The sequence below is a fragment of the Lineus longissimus genome, chromosome 16, assembly GCF_910592395.1.
Source record: "Lineus longissimus chromosome 16, tnLinLong1.2, whole genome shotgun sequence".
Taxonomy (NCBI): Eukaryota; Metazoa; Nemertea; class Pilidiophora; order Heteronemertea; family Lineidae; genus Lineus; species Lineus longissimus.
Genome location: NC_088323.1, coordinates 12,137,240 through 12,163,578, shown reverse-complemented (window position 1 = coordinate 12,163,578; position 26,339 = coordinate 12,137,240). Strand labels below are relative to the sequence as shown.

The window sequence follows — 26,339 nt, the reverse complement described above, 5'->3', positions numbered from 1 at the left end:
ATCGTCATTCTGATCCGGATCCAGCCCGACTGGTCCTGAAGGGTTATCGTTAACATCAGCACATGTAGCTGCAGAGCCAGAGGGGACCATGGTGTCGACAATGATGACGGGACAATGGATCGGCCGTGCAGATAATACATCATTAAAAATCTCAAACTCTTCATTGTTTACGTTGTTCCGGCCAGAGGTGCCGGAACGCCCAAAGTTTGTCTTGGCTTTCGACCAGTCCAACTTTAGTGATTTCAACTTATTTCTACACTGTTCTGGGGAGCGTTTGAACCCGCCCCTCACCTCCAGCAGTTCAGAAACTCTGCTGTAAATGGGCAAATTCCTGTGCATCCCCTGCAACTGCCCTTCCACGTCTTCATCTCGCCATATGTTCAGCAGGAGCAGGATTTCTGCTCGAATTCAGACACTCCCCCGATTGTGTGCCATGTTTCGGAGTGAAAATTGATCGAATATTGATGAAATAATGATGATTTTGACACGACAATGACTGAATTGATAGAAGTTTGGCGCGGAGAATTAACGGAAGAGGAAGTGCGCCGGGCGCATGCGCAGTGCGATCGAAATTCTTAATTCATATCAAGCACGTCACACTTAAAATCTCAATACGATTTCGTTGATTCGGATTAGCTGATTTGCATTCAATTCGGTTTAAGAACCGTGTTGGTTAAAGCAGTATGAAACGAATTGAGTGTGACGCCCCAATACGTATCAGCGTTTTAATTCGAATTCAATTCGTGTTAAAACCCCAGTGTGAACACGGCATTAGAGAGGAGCACCCAATACAAACGGCTACTGCATTGCAGGGTTCTATGGATATGCTCCAGCCTGTGATGTGGAACTGATGAAGGTCATCAGCCGCTCACCAATGAAGTTCAGCAAACTTGCAAATCGTCCATCGCGGCCATATTACCGATTATCAAGTTGATTGTGAACAGATCAATGGAGGAAGGAACAGTGCCAGACATAATGAAGCAAGCATTGGTGACACCCTCGATCAAGAAGACGAGTCTCGACACCAAGGTCTTAAAGAATTACAGACCAGTGAGCAACCTCTCGTTCATCTCCAAGGTCTTGGAAAGGGTTGTTGCTGCGCTCATCAATGCTTATATGATCTCTCATGACCTCCATGACGTCTTTCAATCTGCGTACAAGGTGGGACACAGCATCGAGACCGCTCTACTTCGCATACAGAACGACATTCATTGTATGGTCGACGATCATGGTGCCGCCATACTGGTCTTGTTGGATCTCAGCGCGGCCTTTGACACAGTCGACCATTAAATCTTACTCGCCAGGATGCGTGATCTTCTTGGAATTCAAGGAACAGCATTGGAATGGTTTCAATCGTATCTATCTGGACGGGTCCAACATTGTGGTGATTAATGGCAGCAAATCAGTAGCAAAGGTGCTTCGTTATGGTGTTACCTTTATTGGCATCGGTTACACACAGGGCAGACACTCCAAACTTTTGAAACTGATCACTGTCTTCTTCCTTTACAGTAAATTCCCTTTTGAATCTATCCACAGTGATGACAGTCACTGGATGAGGAAAGATGTCCTCTCCTTTCACGTAAGCTGTGGTCCCACGCTCTAGCTTCGAAAAAAATTGCCAGCTGGCCAAGGCTAGCCTCCCCACATTTCCGCTTGGATGCCTTTCCTGAAAGAAACAAATATAGTAAAGATGCTATCCAGCAGAGCAAATGGGGTATTTTGAACAGCCCTCTCAAAACTTAAGCTGTACATAAGGCTGTGCATAAAAACTAAGCAGATTCAAGAACCCAAAATTAGTTAGACCAGGTTTTAAATTTACGGCCAGACTAAGTACAAAACCAGCAGTTTACTGCTGAAAAAACGTATATTAAAATCTTACATGACCTGCAGGCCTCAAACACTTGATTTGATTGCGTCGGTTGAGAGTTTTTAATGTCGAAAAGGTCTAGATTGGATAACCCCATCTCTAATATCACCCTAATATCTAGAAATGAGGAGGGGATACCCGTCTCTCTCTTTGCCATGCAGACCTCAGGGGGGGGGTACCTCACTGATAGCAGAGGGTTAGGCCTATCCTGCTCATTGAGTTTAAAATCTCCAAGTTATTTTGATAGAATCAGACGTTTTTAAAGTGTTCATATGAGCAAGTCCATGACATGCGAATGTTAACACTTGATTGCATGGTCAAGATGGCTTAACTGTTGATAATACGTGAACAGTGGCTTGACTACACTTCTAGACAAACATGCTCCTCTTCAACACAAGACACTTGTTCTCCATCCCAAATGTCCGTGGTATACACAAGAGATCCAAGATGCCAAACATGTTAGGCGGGGCTTGGAGCGCAAGTGGAGGAAAACGAAGCTCACCGTTCATCATCAGTTGTATCGTAACCAGTGCGCAGTAGTTAACAAGCTCATAAAGAAGGCAAGGACATCACACTATTCAGCGAAGATCACCGAATGTGGCCGCGATCAAAAGCAGATATATAAAATAAGCCGGCATCTACTGGGGGATACTGGGTCTTCCCCGCTGCCACAATCCGAGTCGCCTGAGGAACTCGCGGAGTCCTTCAGTGAGTTCTTCACGGATAAGATTGCTAAGATCCGGGAAACCCTCAACACTGCCCAGGATGACTGTTCCAAAACGGCCGACGAGCTACCAGAGGGAATGACCCCTCTCTCCGCATTTTCACCAGCCACTGAGTAGGAGGTCAGAAGGATTTTGATAAAATCCCCCTCGAAATCCTGTGAACTGGATCCAGTTCCAACGTGGCTTCTTAAACTCTGCATTGATAAACTGCTTCTAATACTGACTGCATAACATCCTTGTAGGAATCTGCTACAAATTCACGCTGCTTGAAGAGGTATTGCTGTCTCGCCAAGGGAAGTCCTGGGGGTTGAATGGCTAATGGTCGTTCAGCTGGAAAGGTGGCATCAGGCAACAGGACATTAAAGGCAGTTTCCTCGCCCTCTGAACTGGACTTAGCAAAGACTGTGCCTGGGAATTCAAACCTGAAAACAAAAGTGGAAATCATAAAAAACTTTAGAACATTATTAATTCTGGTAATTCTTTTTTGGAGGCAATCTGTAAGGGGTAAGTCTGAGCAAGCTATGACACTATCTATAATCTAACAGTCTTGTACACACACAGTCTTGGACATGTCTATTGCTTCAGACTTAAGAATTTAAAGTCATGGAGAAAACTTATCATCAGCCACTTTTATTATCATGACTTGCATGTAGCAGAAATGAACAGTTTCTTATCTGTTTCATCTTTACAGGACACAAAATTCATGATAAGTGATTAAAACAGTTGAAAATTGCTGGTTTTAAGTGTCATTGCATGGATAGACCATGCAAAAAGTGATAACCTGGTGGTTCACCGATTTCAATGAAGTTTGGTGGACAGGTACACTTGACCAACTTATGAAAGAATGTAGGATATTAGAAAAAACTATTTGTTATTTATCGAGTAAACTAACAATTTGTAAATTTCGGGGTCGACGAGGTTATCTTCAAAGGATTTTCAATCGGTTATTACAATTGGTCCTCAACAAAAAACGACAAATGCTGCAATATTGCCCCTTTGAAACAAGCTTTCCCATCATATGGCCTGCTTAATTCCAGAAAACCAATAATATATATCCTGAAATTCTGGAGATAGGGGCCAAAGTATAGCCCTTCCACCCTCAACAGGGCCTTTGTGTCGGCAACTTCAAATGCGAAAATCTCAACTGCCACAGGGATTTGGGTAATAAAACTTTGTGGACGTATGGCCACTCACACCATCTTTCATAATCAGCAATCAAAACTTCGTGCGCTAGTGTAGTCTTTGAATAACAGTCGTCGATAACCATCATGATTTACATGATTTTTCACGTCTGGACTGCTTTTCCCTATTACACCGGTTACACCTAAAACATGGAATGCAGTCTTCAATATGCAAATACTTAGCAGGAGGGCTCTGAACACCTATTGAAACATCTTTTCTAAGCCATGCATCCCAGAGAGGCCAATTTGCATGGTTGTAGGGGGGAGTTGCTTGTACTTGGCTCCTTGCACAAGTCCATTCCAGGCTGTTCATGACAGTAAAATACAAATAGCAAGGCAATGTTCATCTGAGAACCTCTTCTATTGGGTTGTTGGGACGGCTTAGAGAATGAGTTACAGTAGGCCCCTACCATCAACAGGCCTTTGCACATGTACTCTCAACAATCATGTGAATATAACCGCATATTATTCCTCTCATTATGCCGCCATGTTCTCCAGGAGGATACCGCTAGAATTAAGGAAAAAATGAACAACAAGGTCAATAGTAGAGAGAAGCAGTCATGTGTTTCTCAGATTTTTATTATATGTAGAACTAAGAGTAATATTCAGACTATTATGATCATTACACAGTGAACCCCGATGATTGGTTATCCTGGTCAAGGCAAATGCACACTTAGTAATAGACCACTCAACTTTAGTCCTGTAATATGCCATTGAGTTTTGATTCAAAGCACATACTGGACAACAAAACAGACATACTAGTCCTTAGTAATACAAAACCTCATAGGCTTCTATTTTAAAACAGGGAGACATACTAGTCACACTAAGTCCTGTAATACATGTACATTATGTATCATTACATTACAAATCAACCTGTTCAATCACCTGAGCTCGCAGTCTTGATCTTGTCATCATGCTGTCAGCAAGTTGATGCTGGGCATCGGAATGGCTGTCAACTCTATCTCTGCTCAAATGACCACATTTCTGTTGGCAAGCAAGCCGGGAGAAATAGCTCGAGACCTGCTGTGTTGTTAACCACTCATCTTGTGGAAAGCGGCCCTTTATCTTCTTAGCCACTAATCCCGGATTCTCCTTTCTCCCTCCGACTCCTCTCATGAACTCCTCGAAGAGGAAATCCTTAACCCCGACAGAAAACCGTTTCGCCTTCTTTTTCGCTTTGACAGCCCATCCATCTTCAACTGGCTTGAGGCTAATTCCCATTTCTGACTCTAAAGAAGCCGGCTTGTGGGATGCTGTTGTTACTTGCGACATCTTGTCAGCCCACTTCCGTGAAATCACGTCGAGTTTGGTGTCTACAGAGTGTCGCCCAACTGCAAGGTGCTGGAACAATGCCTCTTGGGTGGCAAATATCTTGCAACACGAGTCTTCAGTACATGTGATTGCCGCAGGTCTTGCTGTTCTACTGCCTCCAGCTGACTTCTCTCCTAGGGCTCCAGCAGCCACACGGGGATCCTCGTAACCAGCGGCAATCTTGAATTTGGTTGGACCCTGAGGTTTGGTCTTCTTCAGGATGGACGCGTATTGAATAAACTCTGGCTGGCCTATCTTATACCCTTGGGTAACACTCACACCTTCCTGACTAAACTCAAAGTTTGTGTACTTTGTTACACCAGGCCAAGTGACACGATCCTCCATTGCCTCATCGGCTATTTCGAGAACAGCAGGGTAGCAACCTCTCACACCACCGTACGTTGCCAAGGCAGTGTGCATATCCATTGCAGTAGTGACATTGTGACCTTCGTTGACGTGGCGGGTAATGTGGGCTTTCATGGGCGCAATTTTCCTGTCGCATAAGTCTTTGCCTGCTTGGGCCTCTGAAAAGTCATATCGACGTATATTTACATTGAGCCGCTTTCCAAGTTCCGGGATGGCAAGTAAAAGGGGAGCACAGTGATAGCATCCTGCATTATCGGATCTCAGGAAATACTCGATGATAGTTGGGAAGCGAACTTTCATCTCGGTCAATGTGGCATCAATCACGGACAGCACGGCAAACCAGTTTTGTGTGCATTGTTGGACAATATGCACAAAGCAATGGATCTGGAATGAAGATAGAGAGTAATCAGTTCCCACAACTAATATGACAAAACAGCTTAGCAGGTTTACTGATGTTAACCACAATCATGTTCCTTTCCGCCATATTATAGTTACTGGTCGCCTACTGTAAGTTGATCAGTTGCAATAAACCCTGTGACTGCATGCTGCTACTCACCTCAAATGTATCATCTTCTGTCCTAGTAACAGCAGCCGACACATGCCAGGAAATCCCCTTTTTACCATACCAGTCTTGCTGAGATTCTCTGAATCTGGTTGGCAAAAACTTCATCGCCCAATCCATCGTAATGAGGGCCTGTTCTGTGGTCAGATTATCCAGAATGTCTGCTTTTGCCTGTTCTTGACATATCTGCCGGAGGATATGGCTTTTCAGACTGCTGATTTGGTCTTTGGCTACACCAATGTCATACAACAGGTGTTCTCTTTGCTGCGGGTACCTGGTACAAAAGAGAATTGTAAGGTGAAAAGAAGAAGGTAGAACGATATGAATATGATCGCTAAGCGATCTATTCTTGCATGAGTTATCATTACTGTATTCACAAGCCATTAGCTGTCACAGTTCACTTGCACATCCCTCTGGTTCAAAGTGTTTGAATTTTTGCTTACTTATAATGGGCAATCTCAGCACTAGGAGCTACTTCCATTTCTCGCAGGAGAAACTGCAGATCCTCACACTGTTTACAGCAGAGACTGTGGGTGTGGTCACATGTAACACTACCAAGTGCAAATGGGATACAATGATCCCCACATTGGCTGCTATTGCTGACGTGCATCTTGTATGCTGACTTCAGGTAGAGCTTGGCATTGTCAAGGCGTTGCTGCTTATCTTGAATCCAGGAGCTTGAATAGCCTATACAGAGAGAGAAAGAAGGAGTTCAGAGATCAGATATGAAAGGCTCGCTGTGAAAGTGAGCATGACAGCTGTTCCATCTGCTGTAGGTAGACCTTGATGACTTCGACTATGGGAATCAAAAAGTATGTACTTTTGTTGGTGATGTCGAAGAGAAACTGTGTATCCACAAGTAATTAACAAGCAGCCAGAGTATAAATGTGAATTCAATGTTTTAGATAGAGCAGAAGCAAGACAGTGATTTATGACATTTGCTGTAAAGAAGCTATCATCAGATTGATTCAAGGTTCCTGAGAGTTCTGTACCAAATTCAGAAATGACTTGACATGTAGGCTTGAAGTGTAGGCAAAGTACATGCTCTACACTGAACTACCACTACGTGTATGTCAGCTGCATGAGGTATGCTTTTATGCATGCGATCACCAAGAAACAAAATACAATCAGGATCATTCTTATTTACTGTATTGTTGCCAATATGTTTTGCATGAGTGTAAAGCATCACCACATAGGCAATTGGAGTGCATTGTTTCCCAGAAGACTCATCAGAGAAGCAGGAGGCAACTTGCTGAACTGATGCTTGGACACACAAAGGCAAGAGATAAACAGTAGGTGTGCCACATGTGCCATTTTTTGTACTACTACTACTTTCTTTAGTGCATGTAGTGTTTGCTCTTGGAAATCTGTTGATAGAATTATCGGACCATATTTCACTGCTAAACAATTTCTTTGTTGACTGTGAAATTGTCTTAGTCAAGGCAGCGTCTGAACGCTGTTTAAGTCTGTAAGCATTCTTCTTTTGGAGGTTCTTTGAATCTGTACTTTTTCGTTTACTCCGCATTTTCTTTGAATATTCTGTTACATGTAGATGGAAAGGTTCTGTGTTAAATAAGCTACATGTACAACTATGAGATGACATATATTGATTTTTAATCATGTGTGGAGAGGCTATACTTGAGAGGGAGTGAGGTAGTTGTGAGGCAATTCACGTTATAATTGTTAAGACTGGAGTCACTACTGTATAGGGTTGGTGAGTTGTCAGTGGACTACAGTGGAATTTAGAGTCTGGTGAATAGGGTTATGGTGGTGTCTGTTGAATATATTTAGGATAGTTTCTGGTGAATAGGTTTGTGAATTGTCTGGTGAATAGATGCTACATGTATCTAGTATCAGTGAATAGGGCTAATATTTGAATTGGAGTCTTGAAGGTAGCATGGTGGTGTCTGTTTAGCCAAGTTGGCAGTGTATGGTCCTAAGTTGTTTCTTCCGAGTCGTGAATGAGGTCTTCTTCACCATGCTTTTGAGACAGGTCTGCATATACCTTCTTTTCGGATTAATGGGAGACTACAGGCAGCAGCCAGGTAGGCAAGATAAACGTTACACAAAGTTGCCAATCGGGGGTCTCTCTCCTATCTTACAGTACTTCAAAACTATTCAGATTAGTACAAGGAATATATCAGTCAATGAAGCAAACACAACCAAGGCCATGAACTGTGCATATGATTCACCTGAAGAAATTTGATAAGACTACAGTTTGGCACTTACAAAATACCCTTTAAATAATTGTACCTAGAGTAAAGAAAAGGAATGACGACTGTGATGATAATACATACCTAACTGAGTATTGTCAAAGACTTTCGTAAGTAAGAGGAAGAAATCAGATCTGAAAAGAGAAATGAATTACTATGGAGTCTGGAAAAGAAGGTGAAGGAGGTCAAAACCTGTATGACATCTACTACAATCTGGATGTACAGTACCGGAAATCCTGGCGGTACGTTTTTAGATTACCCACAAGTCTGTCAGTGAATAATTGAACGATCCGCCAATGAGAAAGCCGCATTCATTGATTATGCTCATTCAAAGGCCAATACGTGTCTACCTGATTATACATGATTTGTAGTTGAGCGCAACACAGTTTTTCTCAGAAGGAGAAAGATTGATTGGTTATATTCCGTATGTGCGAGACTACCCCAAAGACTTATGGGTAATCTCAAAACGTACCGGCAGCTCCCCCGGTACTGTACATCCAGATTGTTGTATTATGTCCCCTCGCAAGACATGTCTGCCATAAAAATGGCAATAGGCTGTAGTCAAAATTGGTGGTGTAATGGCATTTGTTGTATTTCCACAGACTTCACGCACGGTCAGTTTTGCCATTCGGTACACGGCAGCCGGGGACGCAAGGTCAAATTCGGCCTTTCGGTGCATGAGAGTCATGGATGCAACTTGATTTTCTGAGTTCTGTACACGGCAGTCATGGAAATAATCCCTGCCAAAAAGTTCAGGAAGTGGCGGCAGTGAACTCATGATGAATAGATAACTTCACACCAGGCAGAGGGAGTCACTGTGAGCCACAAAAACCTAAAAATAGGCACAACGAACAAAAGAACACATGGTGTGCGACCATGCGGTCCTTTGTTTGCAGCTGGTTTGTTGTGGCTAGCAGTGACTACCTCCGCCTGGTGTGAAGTTATCTATTATAGCTAGCTAGCTAGCCTATCAGCTATACTAAAGGCTAGGCCCTAACCGTAGGCCTAAATAAATTTCTTTCCTTCCCTATAGTCGGATTCATAAGTAAATGTCACTGCCCTTTCGGGTCACTGTGCAAAAAGTACTGGGCCGATTTCTTCAAAGTTTGGTTTTTCTTGAATCTAATTTCGGGACCCAACACAATTTCCAGGTTAGGATTTGCAAATCAAGAAGAAAAAAATTGTCAACTTTGAAGCCCTTTGGCCATTTTGGGACGACCTGGACGACTTGGACATGCCCGATTTTTTTTAACGGATAGTTTAAAATGAAACTTGGTACCTTTGAAGATACACACGAAAAAAATAAAATAAACTGAACATTTCAGCAAAATGCATCCAGAAATAAGCAGTACAGAGGAGAAAATGTCAAAATCAATGTTCACGAATAATACAACACGGGATTCTGTGATGAGAGACAAATGCTTTATTACCCATGCGCACAAGTATAGTTATTGACATAAGCGCTGTAGAGATTATCTGTTGGTTACTACATTCCTCCCAACCTTTAAAGATGAAGTGTAATAACTGATATTAATTTGTCCACAGAACTTTTAGTATTAAGATGTTAACTAAAATAACTATTATGACTGCCGGTATTGACTGTAAATAAAGTCAAAAATATCAATTAAATTTCTCTGCTTAATTCTGCAGTGTTTGAGTTTCTTTCTCACTTAGGCTGGTGTTGATTAACTCAGCAGAACAATTGCCAGTGACTATTTACGAGAGTGTCCAATGGAATGTCTTTTTCTCACTTTTACTAATCGTCGCGTATTCCCCCCTGGTTTGATTAATGTACCGTATTCTCACCCCAATATTGCAATCTTGGTTGTGAACTAGGCTATTCTGATTTTACTGATTTTAGTAAGAAGAAAACATTGCAAAAAAAAGTAATTCCACAGAAATATAGAATGCCTGGGTTTTAGCAAGTTTGCAATGACCAATAGAACACACGAACTTATGTTTTGTCCCCAACACTGGCAGAAGAACAGCGATCCGCCTGCATCCTGCAGCCAGGTACATCCCCCCCCCCCCTAGAGGCGTTATTCGAAGTTTTCGAGGTAATCCTCGAGGTATTTCGGCTTGAATCGTACTCGTTTTGGTCTGGCGTTCATCTCGGCTGGTTGTGATGTCGTCTCCAATGGTTGTGACATCTCAGGTGTACGTGGTCTCGCCATCGGTGCTGGTTGTGTCTTCCTCGCTGGTGTCTGCTGTCGGTTTGGAGTAATGGCTTTTGGCATGCTACTACTATCAGTTGTCTTTGATTTGGTGTGGCGGCTTTAGGCGTGCTACCAATACCAAAATTGAGAGAACCTGTAGTGGCTTCACTGGTGCTGGTTGTCTCATCGATGATTGGCTGCTTCGGCTGCTTGGCATCTGGTTGAATCAGCTGCAATTTGTCTTGAGCTGAGTTGTCCTTATTGTTCCTCAGGCTGTCTTCAGGTTCAGGCATGACGTCATCAGCTGTGTTGATCACGGAGTGGGCTTGTTTGTACTGGCTGGCATCTCTGCAGATTGTGCGTTCATCTGTAGCTCTCCTGGCTGTGATCTTGGATCCCTCGATCTTCGTGATGATGTAGAAGATAGGCTCGTACGGGGTGATCGACTTGTTCTTCTTGGGTTGACGAACAAGCACGTAGTCTCCAAGGATCAGTTGTGACTCCCTGGTATTGCGGTTTTCTCTGGTCAGTTTCATCTTTCTCTTACAAGCTGCATCCCGGATATTGATTTCCTGCGACTTTACACTCGTAACATTGGTCTACTGATTGATCGATCATGCTGCTTATCAGTGGAAACCAATAGCGTTCTCTCAGTAACTGCTTTGTCTTGGATCTCCCCAGGTGTCCTAGGCTGTGACCAATTTTAATTACTCTCCTCTGTAGTGAGGCTGGGACAATTATTCTATTGAGACGGTATATCTATCCATTTATTACGGAAAGCTCTTCCTTTGTGTGATAATATGGCTGCAGATCTCTGTCTCGGCGGTGTCTCTCCCAGTCTCCTTTGTTGATTCGCTGAATCAGTTTCTGTAGGGTCGGATCCTGACTGGTTTCTTCTCTCATGCGATTCAAAACGATGGCGTTTTCTGACTTTGAGTTCCATTTGACGATCTTCTCTGTCCGATCTCTCGCTGTGTTCGGCATTGGGTGTCGCGATAAGTAGTCCATCGGATCTTGCTCGTCTTTTCCTGGCTCATACATCAATTCAAAGTCTAGGTCTTGTAGCTCCATGATCCACTTCTCGATTCTTGGTGGTATATTGGCAGTTGCTTTGTTGAAAATCGGTAGCAGTGGCTTGTGTGCTGTGATGATCCTGAATCTTGGTGCCCCTGCTAAGTAGATTCTCAGTCTCTGTGTTGCCCATCTGATGGATAATGCATCCTTTTCTGTCTGGCTGTATCGCTTTTCGACATCTGTGAGGCTCCTGCTGATGAACTGTATTGGTCTTACTCCATCTGCTCTCTTTTGGAATAGTCCCGCTGATAGTCCCTCGTTGAAACTGGCCTCAGTCCGCAGGATGATTGGTTTTGATGGGTCGAAGTATCTCATGGTCTCACTACTAGTGATGGCTGCCTTTAGGCTCTGGAAAGATTTTTCCTCTTCATGCTGCCATTTGAACTTTGTATTCTGCTGGGTTAGTCTTCTCAGTGGTGCTGTGAGTGCTGCATGGTTCTTGATGAAGTTGTCAAGGTATCCTGTCATCCCTAGGAAACTGCGTACTGCCTCTTTGGATTCTGGTGCTTTGCATTGAACGACTGCTCTGATTTTCTCTGGATCGGCTCGGAGTCCGTTGCCAGTAAAAAGATGTCCGAAGAATCCTATTTCTGGTCTCCCAAATTCGCATTTCTCTAGGTTGAATCTGACTCCATACATCTTGGCTCGCTGTAGTATCAACCTTAAGATTTGGTTGTGATCTTCAGTGTCTTTTCCTCCCAGGATTAAATCATCGTGCTGATTCATGCATTGTGGGATGTCACCAAAGATTCTGAACATGATCTCATCGAAGACATCTTGTGACGATTTTGCTCCAAAAACTAGTCTTTTTGGTCTGCAATTCCCCCATGGAGTGCTGAACGTTGCGAGACTACCCGTTTTTTCGTCTACGGCAAGTTGGTGGTAGCCCTGACGTAAATCTAGCTTACTGAAGACCTTGCAGTCCCTCAACTTGTATGTGAAGTCCTCAATAATGGGAGCTTGGACGCAGCGACTTCTCTTCATGGACTTGTTGGGTACACGCATGTCTATACTGGCTCTAATCATGTGTGATTCTAGCTGATCCGGGTCTTTTTCTGCGTACTTTGGTTTGGGCTGTACTACCAATGGTGAGCACCAAGTTATTGCTTCGTTGTCAGGTACACGCTGGAAGATGTCCTCCTCTACTCCCTGTTTTAGCCAACTTTTTAACGGTTTCTCTAAGTGGTATGCCACATGCCTTGGTTTTTGTGCCACTGGTATCGCTTCCTGGTCTATTTCCAACTGGGCTTTAATCTCCTCTCCTGTCTTGGGATCTCTAATACCCCTTTGCCGTGAAAAATGTCATCATACTCTTGCAGGATGTCTTGGAGTTCAGAGTTCATTGTCTGGACCTTCTTGATTCGGAGTCCATTTTTCTCCTTCAGCGCTCCGTCCGGGTCTATAAACAACATTCCCAGGTCCTCAAGAGTTGTTTTGCTGATTAGAGGTGGTGAATCCATATGCCCTTTTATCACCAGAAACTTCGCTGCTGTTCCTCTGGTCTTGTTTCTAAGGGTCGCCCAAAATTCGCCTTTTACTTGGAGCTCGGTTTCGAGGGTTTTGAGTGTCTCCCTTGTTGGTTGTAGGTTGCCTACATTCGATGAATGGCGCCGCAATGCCCTAAATTGGTATTCGTCCATGATGTTAGCTGATGCTCCGCTGTCTGGTTCACATCTGGTGTCGACATCATTGATGCTTACTTCTACAGTTGCTTGGTCTTGTCCTGACTTTACCCTCTTGCATCGGCTGACATGGCTGGCTTGGTGCTGTATGTATGTCGCATCATCAGACTCTTCTTCAGAATTGTCTTGGCCTTGATCATCATCGAATACTTTCTTGACGACACTTCAATTGCTGGAACGACCAAATCTGCGTCCTCGTTGGTGTCTGGACCTTCTTGGTTTATCTTCCTGCTGATGATCGCGTCCTGCTTTGCAGCAAACAGCAAAGTGATTCATTCGACCGCATTTCATGCATTCCTTTCCATAGGCAGCACATGCATCCTTTTGATTTGGTGCATGGACCCCGGTTTTTCCGCAGTAGTGGCAAGGTGCGTTCGCTGTCCCTGGTTGTGCTTTTGTCCCTGGGTGGCTGTCCTTGACCTTTCCTACCCCTTGACTGGAATCTGCTGCAGTTGCCATGGCGAAAGTTGACTTTAGCAACTTTGTGCTCAGCCTTCATGTCCTTGATCTCGTAGTTGAGGTCCTCCCTTTCACCTGCTTCTTCTAGGAATTGGTCGAGATTCCACTTCTTTTGAATGGTTTTCTTGATTAAGCTGTCATCTTGAATGGTTTGTATGATATGCTCAAAAATCCTATCGTCTCTGGTTGTACCAAAATCGCAGTGCTCCGCTTTCTCCCTTAACTTGGCTGTGTATGCTGTCACAGTCTCCCCTGCTTGCGGTTTCTCTTTATTGAAAAGATATCTCGCGTGCTGCTTGTTTTTCTTGGGGATGAGGTGTAGGTTGAGCTTCCTTTTCATCTTCTCAAAGTCGTCCTCAGGTGCAAGCGGTGCGGGTGGGTCTGGTAAGTGCTTTACAAGACGCCTGATCTCCTTTCCGCCATACCTACGGAGGCAAAGGACCTTGTCTTTTGCTGTCTCAACTTTCTGTAGCTGGATCTCCTCCTCAAATTCATCTAACCATTCCACCCATTCATTTCCAACATTGAGCCGGTTATCTGGTATAATAAACGGTTCAATATGCAGCAGTATGCCCGTCTGGACATATCTGGTCTCTACCACAGGTTCCTCTTCGTCGTCGCTCAGCATGCTTTCCCGCCAATTTGATCACGTGACCTCAAGAGTGCGGGCGGCGTGGCTGCTTTCCCCTGATCCGAAAGCTCGGTCGACTGGGATGGCCTGCTTCCAAGCTGCTTTTTATCGGAATAGAACCGATGCCATGCAGTGGTCTCTTGCTAGATATGTTCTATAGATACTAATTTACCATCGTAACTAGTTTGATTATAATTTCTTGCTGGCTTCCATGCTTATTTTCGATATTTTTACTCCTCGTCGCCAATAATACAGCACGGGAACATGGGATTCTGTGATGAGAGACAAATGCTTTATTACGCATGCGCACAAGTATAGTTATTGACATAAGCGCTGTAGAGATTATCTGTTGGTTACTACAACGAATACATACAAAAAAAATGATTTTGTAACCATGGTTACTGAAATATGAAAATCCTCTTGGGTCCCGAAATTAGATTCAAGAAAAACCAAATTTTGAAGAAATCCACCCAGTAATTTTTGCACAGTGACCCGAAAGGACAGTGACATTTACTTATAGGCATGTAGGCTCAACTCTGACTAGGCCTATCTGTCTATTCATTTCAGGTTTGTCAGTTACATACACAGTGAGACCCCTGCAAAAACAGACAAAGCCTGTAAATAATGTAGACGTAAATGGCAGGCATGCATGAAGTCGTAAGGAAAAAGTTAGAACTGCAGTCATGCTGTGCTGTGAGCGAGCCGCCATCCCCATGCATTGTTATGTACATGCCTATGTAGGCCTACATGAGTAGCCTAGGTCATCACCACCTGGTCATCATCATTTTCGTTTGCCGACCAACAGCAGGCCATTCAGTCATCAATTCACGGTCAAATAGCATTCAGTACGAACCGCAACGATCATATTTATAAATGCCCATCGTATTTAATGACATTCTACTGAAAACACTAAAAACACTGGAAAAATACTAACCTTGCAAAAAACTTTGTTTGCTGCTGCTGATGTAGATCTAGGTGGATTATTCGCACATGGCCATGATCTGGTCAGGTCAGGTTTCGGAGGTTTCCTTCAATCTCATATGCCCCGGTTTGGTAAAAGATGTAAAGAAAGCATTCACACCTCAGACAATAGTGGAGGCCCGACCTAGCTTGCACATATCATCGACCTAAGATATGCATGAAAAGATAGAACTACTTTCCTCTGCGCATTCAGGTTCTGACCTGACTGCGCGACTCTAATAAGATTCCATTTCTCGACAAATAATATCACGAACACTACTATTTATCTCATTATATGAATACCATATAATTACAAACAAGTGAAAACAGATCATATCATATTCCTGGGCATAAATTAAAATAGGAGTGCGGGAACAAGGTTTTTTTAACAGGAGGAAAGCGAGAACATTTTGCGCCGTCGTATTCCGATTTGACTGGTTAGTGGTGAAATCTGCTTTTACTTTTGCAAATTAACATATTCGTTTTTCTAGTTCTAACATTGTCTGAATTAAAGATGCTTTCCCAATGCTTGACTGGTCTGGCAAGAGGCATTGCCAGGAAAACGTGACGTCATTTTGGCCATTCTTCTTACCGCACGCCCTCCCTCTCCGTAAAACTTCCTGACATGGTGTGAAGTGGAAGTGGGAGAGCGCACAATGGGAACAACACTGCCGCAATGTTAATAGTTTCTATTTATAGAATTCAGCGGCAGAGATTTTAAGCACGGAAAAAGTAGATTAACTCGGCTAATCTCAATGGATTTTACCCAGGAATGTTTTCAAGGCGAGAGAAACATCTGATTTAACTACTGCGCTTATTAGATTTCATGTTCATGCCGAAGATTGGCCTAAAACGTGGACGAAAAGAGTGCATTATCGAGTGTTGGAGAGGTCACGTGATTGGACGAGAAACCTGAGCGAAAACAATACTGACTCCAGCTCCCAGAGGGAGGAGTCATAACAACAGTAAGTATTTGACACCATTAGTCAAAGTTCTATATGTATATGCATGCTATTTTTGCATTTTACCCATTACTAAGTAATCTTTACTGTTATTTTGATCAACTGTGCATGTAGCATCATCATGAGTGCTGTTCAATTTCATTCTGCTTTTGCAACTGGCCAGTACTCGAGCAAACCATTTTCCAGCTTTATTTTCAGAATGTTTTCTCTGTTGTATCAGTTTCTGTTGTTGAAATATGTTCACTAAGTGTTCATATTTCTGACACAATTTAGAAATTTTGTACATGTAGGCCAACATAAATCATATTGATGTAATATACCAGTTCTCATCAGTGTCATCATCGCCTTGAGTGAGAAATAGTAGTAGTACTTCTGAATTATTTATATCTGCATAAGTACGATGGATGTGACAAAGACTTTCACATTCAGTTGATGGATGGTGTCATGTATCACAATAACTAGTTGATACTTCTATGCAGTGGTTTTTTATTCACTCTAAATCGATCGGCTTCAGCGCCATTGAAGATCCGCAGCATTAGCGTCATACACGAGAACATTTAACGCGACCACTATTTATATACAGCGTGTCTCTAAATAACCACAACACGACATCCCTCCCTTAATACTTAATTACTTTAGTAATTAGATAAAGAAAGTCCAAACCAAGAATGTCCTAGTTTTAACTCAACTCAGGTTTGGAGGGGTCGTCTCAAACTCTAAAGTTATAATTCAAACTACTTAAACTCGAAATGGTACGTGAATACTGATTGACTTATGATTGTCCAACTCCAAATAACATGAACACTAATAGTCCAGAAAACAGTCAACTCATAATCACTCAAACCCGTAACGATCATTTAAAATAGGGGTAGGGAACAAATGAGCGAGAACAGCGATCCGCCTGCATCCTTGCTAATTTGTTAACTCTCTGCCTATAGCAGAGAGTTTATATGGTGGTATGGAATGACGTCTGTTAGTCTGTGAAGTCGTAAACATTGTGCCGGACCGAACAGCGCACCTCCATCATGTAGTTCCCCAGAGTGTTCACTTCACAAGTTCCACTGGCGTATTTATTAACTGTATTGCATGCTGAATATTAATAACTCTGAATCGGCGTCCATCTGTGTTACCCAGAATTTACGGACTTTCGAAAAATAAAAATCTGAATATAAATCTTCGTACCGCGTAGTAATCAAAAAATGCTATTTTAAGTTTCGCACATGTACATGCTTCACGATCGTTTCGGCCTCATGCCGTTGTAGCGTGGTCGTTTCGCCCTCAGCGATTTAGTTTCGCTCTAATGCCGTTGCAGCGTGGTTGTTTCGCCCTCAGTAGATTTATTGTTTAGCCATGCAGGTTTGGTTAAATATGCCCAAGGAATATGCCGTAAAGTTGGTAAAATGAAGATGAATTGATGTAACGACCAATGGTGTACGAATTTAAGGGAGAAACTGTTACCAAAATAGGGCAAAAAAGCATGGGTGAAACAACCCAGTTATCTTGTGTAGCGCCAGTTCGTAGGTCCATTTAGTCAATGTCCGCGATACTCGGACCATTTCGCATGAAAATAGTCTGTACAAAATATTCTTTATGCCTAGACTGTGCTTTTAATAAAATAGCCTTTATATGTTGTGTTTTGTTCGGATATTGTACTTTCGCCCGCCCAGAAAACTAGATTTTTGTGACCTGCTAAATTGTTGCAGCACTGAGTGCCAGCCGGACTATTTTCGATAGACATTTTCGATGAACATCTTCATCTTAGACTCATTTTGTGGTCATCACCTATCCCAAATGTACATAAGTGCACGTACCTCCCTCAAAACCATGCCCCAAAAACTTCCTGTCAACATAGCAGGTACCCCCAGATTCGGCAGAGAGTTCGCTGGCAGTAGCCAGCTCTAGTTTTTCAACACAGGGTAATAATAATTACAAATAGACTATCCATTAAGGATTACAATACAGATTAGTTAGAACAGCGATCCGCCTACATCCGGACTAATCTGTGTATACGGTACCATTAATTAGTACACATGGTTTAGGACAGAACATAGTCCTTCAACCTAGGAGGTTGGTTTCTAGCCCTAGTTGGCCTTTGCTGTACCACAACTGGTGTTTTCGGAATGTCCGGTGATTTCGTCTCGAGAAGTGTTGTCGGCCCAACTTCGGCCCGATTCTGCACAGTTGGCTGCTCGTTAACCTGTGTAGGTTCCGGTTCCTCCGTGATCTCGTCATCAATCGTAATGTTAGGCGTATTGTAGCGCTTCACGAACGATAGATTGCGATCGTGACGTACGCCAGCTGGTGACTCCACGGTAACTTTGCTTCCCATCTTTCGAAGTACAGTGTACGGCTCCGGTCGAAATGGCGGGTCCATTTTGATCATCCGATCTTGCTTGACCAATTCGATCTCTCCCACCTCAATGTCGGATTCCGATGCGTTCCTACGTTTATCTGCGTACAGCTTTGCCTTCCCTTTCAGCTCAGCATCTCGATCTCGTATCTCAAGGTCATCGCCTACACCATGTCCCAACTCCGGAATCTTCGTCCTTAACTTTCTGCCAAACAGGAGCTTAGCAGGGCTTTTGCCAGTGGATGGGTGTGGCTTAGCTCGATAAGCTGCGATGTACTTCAATATTTCTATCTTCCAATCTCCTCCTTGAGCTTGTGGGATTTTCATTCGTTTTTCAAGGGATTGGTTGGTGTTGTCGTGTTCAATCTCCTGATAAATATTCCTTGGTGAGACTTCGTCTTGTAAATTTTAGAAATTATGTTTTCTTGTTACACAAGGCATCAAAATATCATTTTGGTCTGCAAATGAAACACAGTCCGTCCTAACTATACTTGTATCCTCATCGATCACCTACACAATCCTGATATTTGTGCGTAAGCACGTGGAAATAGGGTTCGGATAAAGAAGGAGTCAACGAAGTGTGTACTGTAAATTCTAAATGCAATCTGACTACTTTATTGAACAAGGAAGTTACATGGGTCACATGGACCTGGGAATAATAATGATACCAGGAAGAAGGCGAAGGCGGACACAGACTACACACTGTTTAAAGTTCCAGGTCACCAAGTATTGAAGGCAGATCATGCCAAGTTGGTCAAGTATCTAAACAGTGCACAGACAGACTAACATCTAACTCTCTATTTTAATTGAATCCATGCATCTGCGATGGTCTACCCAAGAATAAAATCCCCTCGACCTTGATGATTCTGGAGGGAAAATACAAAGATGGCTACTGTTGATATGCTGACAGTGCTTGTTCAGAGGAAGAGAAGGGCAATTTCGAATTTATTTAGGGATTTGATATGCTTGTTCTTTTATTCTTTAGTCGTGACATCCCATATCCCTGGTCGATCCTGTACCAGCTCTATGAATTTGTCACAAGTATCTGCCAGAGTTCTTCTTCTATTTAGTATACAGGATACAACTGACCAAATGCCCACTACACAGCATCTTCAGACACAGGAATGCAATCTGGTATCACTCAAAACACCAGAAATAGACCTATTTTGAGGTCATTACCATTGACCAACTCAGTTTAGATACCAACACACCTGTCAACAACGGGCCAAGATAAACAAATTGCTTGGTGAGAATAGAGTAGTCTCCCTCAGCGGCCAACACTTGGCAGAGTACCTACCCGGTATCAAATTACTTTGCAAAGAAAGGTTTGTGGACCAGACACACTGCTATGGAAGTTACCTGAAGGGTTGGTACTGAATGCAATCAAACCAGTCTTCTGCAAGGAAGCGGCGACGCCGGTCAAGCTTCAGCAGTCTCTGACCAGTACACTAAATTTGCCCATCATTCCAGCCTGTGTGGCGTGACAAGGGAAAACTGTGTGGCGGGACTGGGTGTCCCAGACCCATTAGAGAAGGGGTCGGTTTGTGGTAACTTTAAAGGGCCTGTGTGGAGAGCTGTAGCTGTGTGATGGCCTAAAAGTATTGCCGGCCTGTGTGGCACGATAGAGTGAAGCTGTGTGGCGGACTAGGTGTCCCAGTCCCATTAGAGAAGGGGTAGTTTTGAGGTAACTTTAAAGGGCCTGTGTTACTCGCGCTATGTGCAGAATTGCTTATAAACAGAATGTGTTGTGTAACAAGCTAGGGGTCTGTGTGACTGCCAATAACAAAATGTTCTTGGGGGGGGGGGGGGGCAATAATCGAGTGAAAAGATGTTGAGCTTAGATACAGTCTTCGCGAGGGGCTAGTGGCTTGGATGTGGCTTGGATTTCGTCAGGTCGGCGTGCCCAGAAACAGCCTAGTATGGCACACATGGCGCGGTGTTCTCATCTGAGCACGAAAGAAAGCCAAGAAATTTGGATCAGGGACATATTATCTGGTTTCATTGCCTTTTCTGGGGCACGTCAAAGACACGGCACGGCACGGCGGGGTGAACTAAGGCTGCATGGTTGGCCTCATTTAGAAATACCCGAGCAAGAGGTTGCGAGGCGTTGGCCTATGTAGGGCAGCAAGCCCATGGTCGATGTATCGAGCGGTAAGGGAGACAATATTGATAGCCTAAAGGACTGTAGAACTGCGACGGGTACAGGCAAACACCGCAGGTTATCTGGTGTCATCAGCCTCGATTTTGGGTGTTTGCTTCCCAGGCCTCGGCTGATGACGATGAGGTTAACGGGGGTAGCCAATAAAGTAGTCCTCAGCACAACCTGACACGTGATCGGAGTAGGTCTTTTGGGGGCTTTCTGCGGCTGGCAAAGAATAGAACGTTCTTGTGCAGTACGGTTCGAATTAATTTGGAAGTACACTGCTGGTAAAATGGCGTCTTCAGATACTGAACCATCAGGGTCACAGGAGCCGCTGACCGGACCCTCGGGAACAGTGTCGGAAAAGCAGGGCCTGTGGTTACGGCAGGGGTGTTCCCTGATCGGGAGGGATATGTTAAAATTACTGATGCAGTTGCAAGTCATAGGGGACGGCGCGGACCTCAAGGCCAGGCCTAAATCGATGGCCTCGTTTACGGAGAAGCACTGGCTACAGAGTTTTTCGGTGGAAGAATTCGGGAACAGATTCAAGGCGCTCACCGGTTCGGAGATCTCGGTAAGGGAGGTTTTTTACGTTATTTTCTTTTTTCTCTGGTGGAGCGCCGATGTAGAAGGAACGGTGGATCCAGGAAGGTGGGTCCCAATTTAACAGATTCTATGACAAGAATCAAAGTCAGTCGATAGGACACAGTTGGGGGTCAGTCTTATTCCGTCGTAAAAACTTAGGGGCTATGATTACAGAGGGAGTGCCATTCCTGCTACACTGGTGGGTAACGATTTTACAATTCTTGAGCCCATTTGTGGGGTCAACCCCCCCCCCCCCAGTCCTCCTTCATTGGCGGGTAGAGGGGTGTCAACGCGACACCAATGGGGATTCCATGAGAGAGGAGGTCTTTCTCATGTTTGGAAGGGGTCCACAGTAAAATGGGTCACACGTGGACACCGCAGCGGCACCGAGTGAGTTCGAGTAGGCGAACAAAACGGGTCGTCAGGGCCAGGACATCACAGTTTTTAGCTCAGCTGACTAAGTCAGCCGAGCTTGTCAAATAAGTTGTTCAGTGGCGTCCGTCTGTCCATCCATCCATCCGTCCGTTAAACCCATGGTGCACATTTTGTAACCGTAAGACCTAGAGACTTCAATTTTGCATTTCTGGATACTTCTGGTCAAACTCTACTTTCAAAACAAAATTTGTCGCCATTCAACCTACTTCCTGCGAGCGAGAGTGCATGAAGGAAACTGGCCTATATCGGCCTAGGAGCAGCAGAATTAGTCGAAATATGCTCTTATATTAAGATAAAATTCTTGAAAATCTATTTTATTGAGAAAAAGTTCAAAATTTTAACAGGAGAGGGCGCTACCTGCCTTTTAATTATTTCTGCCGATTCAAATTCCCGCCCGATGACGTCAGCCATCAATGAAGTCTCCTATTTGGCAGTTCTCAAAACATGGCAGCTACACAACAAAAGCAGTAGCTCCAGGAATAAATCACTGTTCACTTCAGCTTCGTAATCGATTGTACCCCATCTTTATTGTGTTTTGTGTGGTGTTCCTATTCAATCAACGATGTAAGGCCTTATTATGTTGGTTTTAATTGAGAAGGTGCACTATAAGCGGCGTACGAAATACCGAAGCGGAGACAAAATGGCGGCATGTTGTTTACGCCATGTGCAATAATCTTGGAGCTCAATGACACTCAAGTACCCAATTTTCTGGTTAAAAAGTAGTCTGGTAGGCGATATTATCACTAGTTCGTTTCAGTGGTAGTCATAAGGTCTTTAGGGACTAAATTCAGAAATTAGTTCTTGAAAATTTGGCCACATTTCTGTGAAAACGATATCGGAAGTGCATGCTCTGTTCGCGATGACATCGCCGATGTATTTTGAAGTGGAGAATTCCCGCAGTATGTGCAGTGAATCGGCATGATTCTGTTCGCCTATTATGTTTTAGTTCTACGATTCTTTCATGAGTAAAACGTAGACATTCTAAGCAATACAATAATGTCACTCCCATAAAAATTGATTAGAAATTGAGGGAGCTACGGCATTCTGTTCGGCAACTGGCAGCGCTGAAAAAAATACATTGCATACTGTACAATACCAAATGGCACATTTTAAAAAGCGCTCATTGGACAACGTAGGGAATCACCAGAAATGATGTCATCGCTGGTCTAAATAGAAAACTACGGTGGCGCAGTAGAGCACAAGAAAAGGTTTAGCATTAACTTCGTCATGCAAGCTTCAGCAACAAAACGATTTCTCATGAATGATTTATTTGATCATCATCAGCTTGTTTCCCCTGATAGATAAAAAAATGATTTACAATTTCCATCAAAGTTTTCTATTTTGTGTATAGTCACATGTTATTTAACTGGCAAGGAGCCAAGCAGTTTTGAATATTCGCAGGAAAATACATCGTACTTGTAAACGAGGCTATGACAATGAGTATCCTCATTCATGGCATAAACTTCATGTTTTGGTAAATATTTTCATACGATGATTTCACCCGAATTATGGTCAGGATTGAGGAATGAACAGTGGCATAATTATGTCAACCAAAAACATTGGTACTGTAGTGAACGCAAAAGGATATCAAATACCATGGAGCATGCCATTTTCATGCATAATGAACTAAACACCGGGAAGATATTAATGATATTAACTCAGCTGAGCGCCAGGCCCTTGGGCCTCTTGTTAAGAATATGATAGAATATGTGCCGTAGGCCTAGGCGGAGTTGGAGGCCTCGACTGACCACGGGGTATATCACATGACAGTTTAGTGCGGTATATTTTCATTGCAGGTGGTGGTAGGCATGGCACACTTGGATGATTGCCTGTGGTCGAGACGACTAGTCTGCCACGTGGCGATACGGTACGCGAATGGGTCTCAGAAGGTGACTGCACCGGTGGTGACGGCGGCGGCAAAAGCCAAGGGAGCGGCTCCAGCAGTGGTAGAAAAAACTGCTACTAAGAGGGTAGGCTACTGCAATACTAACATACCTAGCGCAAGTTATGATAACAACAATGTTCGAGGCCGACAGACGTTTGTCAGGTTTGTTTGTCTTAGGGAGAAGAAAAATATTTTCGGATGAACCCTTGTTCCACTGCTATAAAGCGGTCGGGGGCCATTGCGACTGTAATGACCGTACAGGTAATATTCTGGCGGGTTTCGACGGCGCCTGGCTGAGTTTGCAGAATTTCATTTTGCTATCGTGTATGTATACATGTATATTTTTTACTCGGCAGCCTACTAGGGCATGTTTGAAGTCAACGAATATAATTGGAATTTGAATTTGGCTAATGCAGGGTGGGCGCATTTGCTGGGCATGTTTTATGACAGTGCGGTTTATTACATTTCAGGCGGCGGCCGATGGGGACGACGAGGCGGGGTCACGCCTAGACTCACTGGAAGCTGAACTAAAGAAGCTGAAACAGGCAAAAGGCGCGACATCGGGAGAGACAGCCTTGGCTCAGGTGAGGGCACTAGCCGAACGTGCTTCTTCATTGTAAACAACATGCACGTGCATGCATACTGACGTCATTCAAAGTCGAACTCTGATTGGTTAAGACTCTGTGTATAAATGTACACTGTACTGCCCCAAACGTATAGGAAAAAAAACTCGCGTTCTGGCACTGGGTCGAGTTTGGCAGTTACTAGAAATCACGTGACTGGATCTGGATTTAGTAGCGTTAAAACTGACTTTTTTGAAGTAAAGTACGTAAATCGAGAAGAAGAGGACGTTTGCTTTATCTGCAATGAAATGTCACAACTGTCTCCGCCGACATTGTCCTGTATGTCCTAGTAGACGATTTTTAAATACATGATGTCCCACACCCGCTTTTAAAACATGGTTGCACCCAAGGAGGATCGGACAACTTGTCACGTGATCATGATCGCTGAGTATCAACATCTCCTGGAAATTCATCGAAATTGACGAGCGATATTCTTCAAGTTTATTGTATATTGCCAGTAATAGAACGAATTCCGATGATGTCTTGTCCATCCTACGTAGTTTCAGTGTCACCTGGACATATTGCTTATTCAGATAGTCTGTTTACCCGCTATCTTGTGCTGTTTTCCGTGACCGAAAAATTACGAAATATTGGAAAACAATGGACCCCATCTCTAATCAAAGTGACGAGTTGGTAGTTGGTGAAATCTCGGGTTTTTCCTGTTGTTTGTTATACACACATGCAATGTACATAGATCTACATACATACATGTACACTAAAATACAACTTCACTACACTTGCCTTTGGATCAGAAGACTGTGTACCCTCCGGGCAAGGCAAGCTCCTCAATCCAAAGTGACATGTCAGGAGACTGCATTTGCCATTTGAAAAATGAAGAACTTGGTAGGCCTACAGCAGAGTAACTGAAGAAGTCGAGAGTTGTTGAGACAAGACAATTTGAAAGTTTATTTACAAACCATAAGCAATTCTTCTGGTCATCATTCAAATGATTGCTACATCATACATGATACATGTATCAATTGATACAATATTAATTGACTTACAAGGCTTCATGTGAAAGAAATTATGTTCAATGACAGTTGACATGCGAGTTCACAAACCCATTGTTTCATTCCACATAACTCATTTCTAATTTCAGTTCGCTGGTGAAAAACCTGTGGGTGATGACAAGGATGACGTCTGCGAAGCTGTCCTGATTGTCGACTTCGACATTCTGCCTAGTGCTCCTGGGCCATTCTTAAAAGGAAAACCAAGCGATGCCAAGCCAATATTTGGCCTGCCAAATGCCGATCTGGAGGATGGCTGCAATTGCATGGTGGAAGGGAAAACTGTTGCAGTAAAGCAGGCTACTGTTATGGTCGATTCTTCTGGTTCAGATATGTCAGACATTGAAGATGATTTGAGTGAGCTGGTTGTCAGTGACACTGGAAGTCTAAGTGACAAGGATGAGCAGGAAGAAGAATTCCGATCGATCACATTTATGATAAAGGGATCAACATTCACGAAGGAACGTCAGGAGGCATTAAAATTTCACCGTGGGAAGGAAGTAGAGACGAAAATTGAGAATGAAGTTGACAATCCTGTGGATAAAAATGCACTTGGTATTAAAATTCAAATCCAAGGAGAGTTCCGGCTCATTGGCTACGTGCCAAAGGACAGGATAAGTGCAGTTTCGAATGCTATCGAGAAGGCGGAAATTCATTCTATCAAAATAACCAAAATAATTTGTAGATATGTGCCTGCTGCAAATGACTGTGTTTTTATAGGATACTGTGAGATAGTGAAGAAAGGACCATGGCCTTCTTCTGATACCAGTTACAGTTATGGAGACAAATTGAACTTGGCAATGAGCACCGATGACTAGGATGATTTGTAAATGATTGATCAATGAAGTTAATTTAAAAATGACATGACGTCTTAGGGCAGCATTGGACTAGAAAAAATGATTCAAAAGTTTGTGAAGTACCCTAGTTGATTCTGATGGCCAAGTCACTTGAGTTTCTCCTTACAAAATTGCAAAACAATTATACATGCACTGTATTTTTTCAAAATAATCAATGTTTATTTGCTTGATTTGAAATGTTGTCTTTATCATTTCTTTGGTGCGCCTGTCTGGTGTCCTGTTACCAGACTTTTAAAAGGAAAGAGGACGGTCAACCAACAGATATATGCCAGTGTATATAGTTCACACATTTGGTAGTTGTAATTGCT

At 43.4% G+C, this 26,339-nt stretch overlaps 1 protein-coding gene across 1 annotated transcript; it reads left to right on the top strand.

Annotated features, from left to right (window-relative positions):
- The first annotated feature begins 20,931 nt into the window (after positions 1-20,931).
- LOC135500158 (uncharacterized) lies at positions 20,932-25,992 on the top strand. Its single transcript, XM_064791405.1, has 4 exons — positions 20,932-21,213; positions 23,456-23,629; positions 24,015-24,128; positions 25,267-25,992. Exons 1-4 carry the CDS (start codon positions 20,932-20,934, stop codon positions 25,990-25,992), a joined length of 1,296 nt encoding a protein of 431 aa, XP_064647475.1.
- The last annotated feature ends 347 nt before the right edge of the window (positions 25,993-26,339 follow it).

Bases quoted from the DNA above. Each gene is read 5' to 3' on its own strand.
- LOC135500158 (XM_064791405.1), top strand. From the start codon at position 20,932: ATGGCGTCTTCAGATACTGAACCATCAGGGTCACAGGAGCCGCTGACC. The intron at 21,214-23,455 runs GTAAGGGAGGTT...TTTTCATTGCAG, and splicing joins TCACCGGTTCGGAGATCTCG to GTGGTGGTAGGCATGGCACA. The intron at 24,129-25,266 runs GTGAGGGCACTA...TTCTAATTTCAG, and splicing joins GAGAGACAGCCTTGGCTCAG to TTCGCTGGTGAAAAACCTGT.